The sequence below is a fragment of the Gossypium arboreum genome, chromosome 7, assembly GCF_025698485.1.
Source record: "Gossypium arboreum isolate Shixiya-1 chromosome 7, ASM2569848v2, whole genome shotgun sequence".
NCBI classification, from domain to species: Eukaryota; Viridiplantae; Streptophyta; class Magnoliopsida; order Malvales; family Malvaceae; genus Gossypium; species Gossypium arboreum.
The window spans coordinates 81,078,301-81,089,209 of record NC_069076.1 but is presented as its reverse complement, the minus strand read 5'-3'; the positions used below and the strand labels follow the sequence as shown (position 1 = coordinate 81,089,209).

General features: G+C 27.6%; 1 protein-coding gene across 1 annotated transcript; it reads right to left on the bottom strand.

The window, feature by feature from the left end:
* Positions 1-494: 494 nt before the first annotated feature.
* LOC108487660 (uncharacterized) lies at positions 495-1,374 on the bottom strand. Its single transcript, XM_017792040.2, has one exon. It carries the CDS (start codon positions 1,310-1,312, stop codon positions 707-709), a length of 606 nt encoding a protein of 201 aa, XP_017647529.1. The 5' UTR covers positions 1,313-1,374; the 3' UTR covers positions 495-706.
* Positions 1,375-10,909: the final 9,535 nt, after the last annotated feature.

Below are 10,909 nucleotides of genomic sequence, written 5' to 3'. Positions count from 1 at the left end.
CATACCCACAAGCTTCACATTTGTTTAAATTTGACACTTTCTTTGTGATGAATGTTTGGTGTAGGTTTTCCTTTAGGAATGCGTGCATTGGGATGAAGTTTTGGGACTATTAAATTTTTAAGAGTTTAATAAGAATTAAATAAAAATTGGGATCTAATTAAAAATTAGGATGAAGTTGTGAAATACCTTGATGATTAAAGTTATGAACTTGTGTAGAATAAATGGTAGGTTAAATTATAAAAGATTTGTATTCAACTGCATTAATTTTGGGTTAGCATTTATAAATACATAACTAACTTGTGCGTTGCCATTTTACATAATTTCCATCCCCCCCCCTTCTCTCTATATAGATGCATATAAATATACAAATTGCTGTTTAATCAAGAAATATATATGAATAAGTGCTTAGTTGGAGTTAATTAATAAAATGACTGTTAAGATAAAATGATGAAGTTAATGAAACACTTAGAAGCAAATTTAATTTAAGATGAATGTTGAACCCCAAAGAAAAATCTCTAATTTCAATAACATTTCTTTGTATTGACAATGAAAATGGAATTAAAAGGTTTTTACAACTAGTGGCATACACCATGTTAAAAGGACACAGTTAATCAAAGGACCTCTATCTATGATTATGAATTTAGAAATTAAGATAATTATTTGAGGAGTTGACATGACAAATGAGTTTTTAATCGTCTATAATAAATTAATAAATTTGGTTCTCCTTTTGTTTCCACTCCAGCCCTATGAACCTGCAAGGGGAAAACCTAATCTTGTACTCTGAAATCGTCTCAAGTTTTGGCGACCAAACTTGTTCTTTTGATCCAACAAGCATGTCGTAATGCTTCTTCAACTCCGGTGTGCTGCAAAGGAAACTATTCTCACTTCCTTCTTCTTTGCTTCCATGTATCAAGCTTGTTATAAACTCAGGCAAAACCTTGATCAGAACCCTACCATTTGAACCTTTGACGTATTCGAAAGGGCAGTCCCCGAAGTTGATGGGAGCAGGTTTAGGACTAGACTTTAAGGCAGCAAGAGAAGATGCTGACAATACGTTCATGCATGGAAATCGATCGAGGGGAAGAACAAAGTAAGTTTGACCAGGCATGAGGTCGTCGTCAATGCCTAACACTGGGATGGGGTGACCGATGAAGAAAGAGTCTGCATGGCAAACCATCTTGTCGGGAAACTCAAACATGACCTCGCCGGCGATGTGTTTTCCAGTGAGGATTCTTGTATTTCCTTCCCAGAAGATGAGTTTCACTGAAGACCTTGGATTGGGATGAAAACATGGAGATATGGAATTCCCCATTATTATATGATGAATCAAAAGAGAAAGAGACGAAAGAATTAAAGATAATTTGGATGATATACAAGAGGAAACAACCAAGAGGAAAGGGCTATGTTTATATAGAAGAAAAGGGGGAGGATTTGACTTTGGAAAAAGTCCATATTTGTTTGTTTTTAGGTTGATGGGGCCGGTGGTCAGCAATGTCGGCTTTTGAATTACTCTTTGTGTATCTCTCAATGTCAAGTGGGATGGACGTCTTCTTATAACATTTATCACACTTTTTATTTCAACTAATCAAAACGTACCTTAAAACATCTTCAATTATAATATACTTCTCTTACCCCGTTTATTGTATATAATATTTAAAATATGTGATAGTATTTGATGGTAATTTTAAAAATTTGTCATATATCTCTTTTTTTTTTTAATATTTTACTATAGAATAATATTAGATACACTCTTAATGGAGTCTTTAAACTCTACAAGGAGGGTTAAAAAGTTGACAAGTGTCCTATAAATGTGTAATATAATAGTAAAAAATAAATATTAAATAAAAAATACGCATGGCAATTTTTTAGGACTGCTTGTAGAATAAAAAACGTACACTATGAGTGTACAAATTACTAACCCTTATTATATCCTATAGGACATTTGTTAACCCCTATTCCTACTTGTGGAGTCTAAAAACTTCATTAGAAGTGTGCCAAATATCATCCCTTAAAATATATGAAAAATTTTTTGATACACAACTAGTGGAGTTTTTTAGACTCCATAAGCGGGTTGAGGGTTTTGCTAATTAAGCTCCTGATAAAGGAATGCCAACACCACAAACCCTCAATTGTATGTGCGAACTCTAGCAAGGTCCTCCAGCAATGGTAAATGCATTAAGTGGCAGAGACTCCCAGACTTATCTACCACAAATAATCCATCGACCACGTGCACTATGTATGCTTTAACATACCGATCAAACTCTTCATCTTTTTTCATTTTTCGCTAGTGAATGCTTGATCAATGTATGCAACCATGTGGACTTTACTCAACTACCCTTTAAATCTATATTATCATCGAGATAATGGCAGAGTGACCACATCATTTATGGCTCGAGCTCAAGTTCAATCACCTTGGTGACAATAACTTCTTCAATTGGAAGGCTACATCTTTTAAAGTAATTGCCGCTTCACCGCATGAGAAGTGGAAGGTAAGAGTCTTAGTTCTCCACCTTTCAACCAAGGCCATGAGCAACGATGGCCGCAATGAAATATGAGGTATTTGGGCCACATTCTAAAAACTAAATACATCTAGACAGTTTATAATTTGAACTTACTTTTCCTCCAACATCGGATAATGCAGGCTACTTTGAATCTTTAGGTTTCGTTCCTCAACTTAGTAAATAAATGAAAAAAAAATCAATATTTTAAATTCAATATAAATATGTTTAATATTAATTTTAAATACAAATGAATAATAAATAAATGCTTATTTAAATAATAATTTAATAATAAATATTACCATATTTCGGGTTATTAGAGCTATATGGTTTGCTTGCGTTAAGAGAGCCATAGTAGAGTTTAAAAGATGGAATTTAAGGTGAAAAAACAAAACGAGAAAGGGGTATTTTAGGCAAAATAAAAAAATTCCTTAAACATGCTTGTGTTGAGCTTCATATTGCATTTATTAAGGTTAGATTTATGGTAATTAATGAAACCTTAAACATACTTTAAACTCAATACTTACAAGTGATGAGGTCCATATTGCATTTATTAGGGTTAGGTTTATGTTATATATATGGTGAAAACTTAACATACCTAAACTTGACATCCACGGATGTCCAACTCCTAATAATAAAAACTAATTTCTTTTCTTACATGTTTTATGAAACACAAAAACTGTAAATGTCAATGTCAATGTAATGATAAAATAACATACTTTGACAAATAAGTTTTTGATGTACATTAAGGGTTAGTTTGGCAATACTTTTGAAAAGTACTGTAGAAAAGTACTTTTGAGAATACTTTTGAGAAGTACTTTTGAAAAATTTAAGTGTTTAGTATTGCTGTCAAAAAATGCTTTTAAGAAGTAAAATGTCTATTTTAGACATGATATTATAAAGTAATAAATATGTATTTAAATAATGTTCAAATTAGTTAATATTATGATATTTTAGCAAAAATATAAAAAATACTTTATTATAACTTATTGTTAATATTTTAATATATAATATTAATTTTAAATATTTCTAAGTAATTAATATTAATTAATTATTAAATTTAATTACAATATATAAACTATATTGAAATATTTAAATATAATAATTAAATATTCTAACGTATAGAAAAATATTTTTAAGAGTAAAGTTCAGAGAAGAAAGAGTAAAGTGGAAAAATATTCTAACGTATAGAAAAAGCTAGCAGATTAAGATAATAAATACAAGCCAAAGAAGCACTTTTGGCTGAGAAAAGCCAAAAATTTCTGTTTCTCCATCTGTGCAAAAGCACTTTTTTAAAGTTAAAATTTTTTTTACACTGGTGTTTGTTCTGTAATACTTTTAGCCAAGAAGTGTTTTTTTGAGCAAAAACTCTTTAAAAACGGGGAGAAGAACGCAGCCTAAGAATAACTTTTAATAGTATTTACATTATTTAATTATTTATTTCAAAAACATATTTTTAATTCACTTATTTTCTGGTTTTTCTCACCTAACCCATTTAATTATTTAAACATATAGTTATTTGTACATTTATATTTGACAATATACCTTTTTTTTTTACTTTAAAGTAGAGTTAAAAGATTGTCTTGTATCTTAATTCTTTGATACTTCACAAATAGTGTTAGAGGTTAACAAGTGTTTTATAGGGGTATACTATAATCTTTAAAAAAAAAATACATGTCAATTTTTCAAGGTTGTTTGTGAAATAAAAAAAAAAGTACATTGCAATGTACCAAAACCTCAACCTTATATATAATATTTTAAGGAAAATTATTTGGTACACATTTAGACTCCACAAACATTGTTAGGAGGTTGAAAAGTATCCTATAGAGATATAATAAAATATTAAAAAAAGACACGTGTCAAAATTTTAAGTTGCTTGTAGAATTAAAAAATACAGTTTGCCAAATACTCACCCATATTTTAATATACTTTATTGGACTCTTGTTATCACCCTAGTCTTATTTATGGAGTCTAAAAACTCTATGAATAATGTAGCTAATATTTTTGTTAAACAGGGGCAAATTAAATTTAGGGGCTAGCACTATGAGTGCCTAGCCCTTAAATTTTGTAAAATTGCATTTCAATTCTCCTAATTTTTTAGAATTTTTATTTTGATCTTATAATTAATGTTTAAAAATAGGATAAATTTGTGTATGACCCTTAAAGTTTTTCAAGGTTTCTTTTTCAATTTGATTTCTTTTATATAACTTATAAATTTTTATGATAAATTTAGTAATATTTTTAGTTTAAATTTGTAAACTAATACAAAGCAAGATTTAAATATTATTTTATAAAAATAAAGTTAAAAATTATAGTGTTCAATATAAATTGAGTATTTAACTTATTTGTCTTTTTTTTGGCAAAAGCAAAGGCTTTGGATCTTGAGTTTCTAGGTTTAAGACCTATCATGCAAAATTACATGCGTAAATCTTCGAGTCCCATCATGTGCAATTGTTATAGGTGAGTTTTAGTCCAGTCAGTTTGTTGGTTATAATTTGGATTGTATTTCTTAGTCTATTCTAATGTAATAGTTGATTCTACATTGTAAATTCAAACAATTTACTTGTAATAATCCGATACTTGCGATTGCTCGACCTGTATTTATACTTTGATTGTATTGTATTTGTTACACTTAAAAACAAAACTTATTTTACTTTTTCAAATATTAGTTTTTGTGGTCAACATTCAAAATTATCCCAAATTTAAAAATACTTATTCTTGTACTCGTTAACATGTCTATTTAAAATAAATATCCCAACCCCACTAATCAACATTTTGTTTCACCACTTAATATAATATTTATAATTAAATTAAATATTTTCCCTTCGACCTATAAAATAAATAATGCATTTTAAATTATAAGTCTATTTTGATAAAAGTAGAGTAAATCTTTCTTCTCTATTTTTAAATTAATAGACGTACTATGAAAAACATAGGGAAGAAAGCAATGAAAAACATATGATAAATGATATTCGTATAATTTTAAAAAACATGGGGCCAAAGTATTACAATCGAGCCGGGGTACGTCATTTAATTATTAATTTTTTTATTTAACCACTCAATTTTCCATTAGTTACCATAAGATAAGTGATAGAAAGTTGAGGTTGTGTTGGGTTATTCCCTTTCCTCACTTGCTTGGAGTTGTTATCATCTAGGTTCAACTTATCCTTTATGTTCATCTCCATTTTCGTAGGATGGATAAATTTGTTTTTGTCTTAATTCATTGCACCTTGATCAGTATGCCTGAAAAAACTCTGATGTGGAAGAATTGAATAGCTTCATATACAGTACTTATCCTTAAAGCAAACTCCGCCAACAAGAAAGACTGAGCTTAATTAATGTGTTTTACGGTAATTGACTTTTGATATGAGATAAGGTCAGGTTTCTATAAATGAACCACCACCAATTCACATGCAACGCAAAGCCAGAAACGGCATCCAGTCTTCATCTTCAATCTAGGAAAACCAGACATAGATACTATCACGGGAATTATGATTCCATAGTCTTAAAGTCGCGTAAAAAAGCTAGTTTCCGATGACTATTCATAATTACCCCTTGCAACCTTTGATTCTACTAAAATCAAAGTCAACACCAGAAGCCTTTTCAGTATTCAATTTGTGATCACATTCTAAAATAATAGAATCAAAGTCTACCTCCACATCATTTAACATCTTACTGAATACTGCTATACATGATAATTACCCCTCTCCTTCACACCCTCCTGCCATGAAGAGTAACATATTAACTTTTTTCAGCATTTCAATCACATTAGTCTCGTATCAAGATTGAATACTGTTATTGTAACAACCATATATAGCATTGTCGTAACACCTCTGATTTTTCGAGAATTAAAAGAGTTAATTTTTGGTCGAAATTGTGTACCGAGTTATTTCGGTAAGTCAAACCGAAAGGTTTTCGAGTTTTAGCATTGATTTAGGTTAGGAATTCATAATTAGAGGTTAATTAGGGTTTTTAAGATGTTTTGGTTAGTTTTAAGTAGTAGATTGAGTGATTAGGATTAAATTGAAAAGACTGCAAAATTTTTAGAGTAATTTTGTAAATGCATACATCATCACTTAAAATTAGAATTAATTGAATTTTTATTAGGAGAACCAATTTGCCCTTTAATATAACATTCGGAGACTAATTTACCCATTTTTTAGTAGAAGGGACAAAATGCAATCAACTCCTAATACTACTCATCATTTAATTCCACGTCACTTACATAAATTCTTTTTGAAAAAGTCAAACCATCATTTAACAACATAAATAGATAAAATTTTTAACAGAATGATAAATTTACACTTTTTTTTAACACCAGGAGCTAATTTGGCCATTTTTAATAGAGGTGAGAAAATGCAATTCAATTCCTAGTGCAGGGGCCTACATTATACTTTTACCACGCATAATATACTATAATTTAATTAGCTAGGGTTTAAAAAAGTTTATAGGTATTTTAAGAAATGCATAAAAATCATCAAATAAATTATTTAATATAATATATATACTTATATATACTATTTATTAAGCCTTAGAATTTCAACTTGGTTAGAGAATTACCAAAAATCATTTTATTTGCTAAGTAAATTATATAATTATGTGAGTGTTTTGTCTTTTTATATTTTTATAAATCAATAAAAATTATCCATAATGAAATTTGAACTAGGGACACCATGCATATAAAATATTTTTATTTCCCATTTGAACTAAATCAATATTTTGTTTTATTTGAAACTTTAATAAGTATATATGTGTTCTAAAATTTTATATATTTGTGTATTTATACTTACTATTTATAAAGCTTTGTCTTGAGTTGATGTCACCCATCAATCGAGCCCCAACTCAATTAGGGAAATTACTTAATGTCCTTCCCATTTAGAATAAATTATATTATTTGATTTATCAAAAAAATTATATTATTTGAAGATATTTTAGTCTTTTTATTTCATTTTACTTGTAATTTAATCTAATTTTTTTTATTTTAATAGCATAAATATTTTGTGTGTTATTATCATTAATTAATTTTAAATCATACATTTTATTATTCTTTGTATGCTATTTTAAACGCATTTGTATTCTAAATAAATGATTTTCATAGACATACACATGTCAAAAGCTTTTGATTGAAGTGATGTTTAATTAACTTGTTGCACAACATAGCAAATATTGTCACAAGGGTATTTATGCCTAGAAGATAATTTTTTAATAACATAACAAATATAATCCCAAGGTATTTATGTCTTTTCAAATAAATTATTTTAGAAATTGCATTCGAAAGGATAAATTTTATATTTTTATAAATTAATTTTTATCTTGTTTTAAAGATTAAATTGAACTTTTATCTATTAATGGGGACTAATATCGTAATTAGGCCGTAGACAATTTAGTGGACATGAATAGTGGCATGAGTGCGTGCGCTTTGTTATTATTATTTGAATTAATGTATTATTATTTAGTTTAATTTATATTAGAAGATTGGAAAAGAATAGCTATATATTGAGTTTATAAATAAAGTTATAGTTAGAATAATTAAAATTCGATTCATTGTTGTATGACCCAAATTTTGCCCAGGGCTCAATAAAACTAAACCCAAATAAACATAATTCAACTACCCAATTAAAACCCAATACAAACCCAAAACCCTTAGCCCAAAACACTAACCCAACCTCAAAAAAAAATATCAGAAAAAAAAAACCTAATCCCACCTACTCCACCACCATAATTAGCCACCCACCCCCATTTTGCTCCACTTGCCTACAATGGAAAAGGCAAATAAATTAAAAAAAAAAGGAAGAACAAGTTGTAAAAGCTTATAAAAAGCCACAATCTCAATGTAAGGGGGGAATCGATGGTATTTTGGAGAGAAGAGATTTTGTTTGAGATTCAAGAGGGGATTTTTCTTTTTTTTTTGAGATTCAAGAACAAAAAAAATAGTATATCAATAGCAATCAAAAAGGTTCAAAGGGTTTCATTATATTCACTCCAATCGTAGTAAGAAATAAGGGATAGAATCAAAGCTGCGCGTTTTGGGTCAAAGGGCTATTGTCCGTTTTAGTCCTTCCGGTTATTTATGTGCAGCGAATTAATCCCTCTTCTTTTATTTATTACGGATTTGCCCCAAAATATTGCTCTCAGATTCGATTATGTCCTTCCTATTATTTTTTATTGTTTCATTTTACCTTATTTATATTATTATGTTTGCATTTATCTCTTATTTCATTCTAATACTAGTATTATTAGCACTTCTATTGTTTTTACTATTAATTAATGTATGTTTATTATATATGTATGTATGTACATTTCTATATATAAGTATTATTTTTATTACGTCATTTTAATATTACTATTATATCATATTTACTTTCTGCATTTTAATATTATTATTATTATTATTATTATTATTATTATTATTATTATTATTATTATATATTAGTGTATATTTTATGTACATATATGTATGTATATACTTTTATATATAGTATTGTTTTTAAATTTAATATTTTATTTGCTCTTTGTATTTCTATATTATTATTATTATTATTATTATTATTATTATAATGTGGTAGTGTGTATTTGCATTATATGTATATATATATTGATATATAGTATTAATTTTGTTTACTTTATTTTAATATTATTATTACCTTCATTCCATTATTATTATTACTATTATTATATTTTACTATCATTATTTTTCATACATTATATATGCTATTGTTTATATTATTATTACTATAACTACTATATTTTTTTACTACCTCTATTATGTATTACTAATATATTATTACTACTATTATTCTTATTATTATCATCACTTGTTATTCTCATCACTATTATTATAATTTATTATTGTTACTTATTATTTTACTATTATTATCTAATATATCATCATTATCATTATTTTCATTATAACTTAATAGATTATTATTATTATTATTATTATTATTATTATTATTATTATTATTAGCACTACTTTTATTACTATTATTTAATATATTATTTTTACTATTATCGTCATATTGTTACTATTACTATTATATTATTATGTCATTATATCTTTTACTATTATTATTGTTGTATTTTTCTATTATTGTTATTATCCTTTATTTTTGTATTTACTTATACGTTATTATTTTATATTAACTAATTTGATAACTGTATATTTTTTAGCATATTTATTTTATTTACATATCATTACTTTTATTATTATTTCATCATCTATTCTATTTATAGTTTTTTTTAATAATTTCAAACATTTAGCTTATTCATTATTTCCCTTTCTTATTATTTATTCGACTCATTTATCTTACCTTCGTATTTATCGTTAGTATTCATATTCGTGTTTATGTTTATCTTGTTATGGTTATCAATTTTTATTTGTTATGCATTCTTTATTATCTCGTTTCATTACGAATTTAGGTTTTATCCAACCCGATAGTGATTCTTTCACTAAAGTAAATATTTCGTATTTGGTAATCCGAGACAATCGTGCCCTAACTTACTGGGTTTCGATTTTTATTTTTTTCTCACGTTTAACCTAAATAACGGCATATTCTTTTAAATCATAATACAAGTGTTAAATAAAATACTTACTCTCTGATATTTGAGGTGTTGTGTCCTAACTCACTGGATATGACATCTTATTACCTCGAGATAAGATTTTTTTTTTTTTTACAAATAAGGCGATGCTTGGTGTTTGGAAATTTCGAGAAAGTAGTGCCCTAACTTATTGGGTTGCCACTTTTCTCGTTGAATTCGAATAATTAAGCACCCTCCTAAGTTTTTTAAAGGTTTTCTAAATGCAAGCCAGTATCTTGGAATTTCAAAGCAATATGTCCTAACTTATTGGATATAGCGTTTTGCTGCTTCGAGATAGGAATTTCAAAAAAAAGGGATAACTTAATGTTAATACTTTGACGCTAGTGAATCCCAATTTTCAAAGTTAAAATATTTTAAAGAGGACTACATCTTAAATTTTTTTTCTTTCGACATTAAAGACATTTGATAATCAATTAGGTACCAATTTTTGGGCGTTACGAGGGTGCTAATCCTTCCTTGTACGTAACCGACTCCCGAACCCGTTCTTTTACTTTGTGGACCAAAACTAATGATTTTAAAACAAAATGTTTTAAAGGTGATCCAATCACACCTAAAAAGATTGGTGGCGACTCCCGTTTTCATTTTTAAAATCGATTCCCATTTTCCAAAGCTCAATTTGAAAATGGTTTCGACAGCTTGGCGATTCCACTGGGGAATGTAATAAGAGAGTCAGGCCATGTAATTGATTATCTTTTGTCTTAATGTCGGAAATTAAAAATTTTAAAATTTAATCCTCTTTGCATTACATGTGTTTGTATTATTACATGCTATATTTTGATCGCATTGCATTTTGCATGACCGTTGTGGTCACA

What these genes read in the sequence shown, in the direction of transcription:
- LOC108487660 (XM_017792040.2), bottom strand. Translation starts at nt 1,312, where the DNA reads ATGGGGAATTCCATATCTCCATGTTTTCATCCCAATCCAAGGTCTTCA.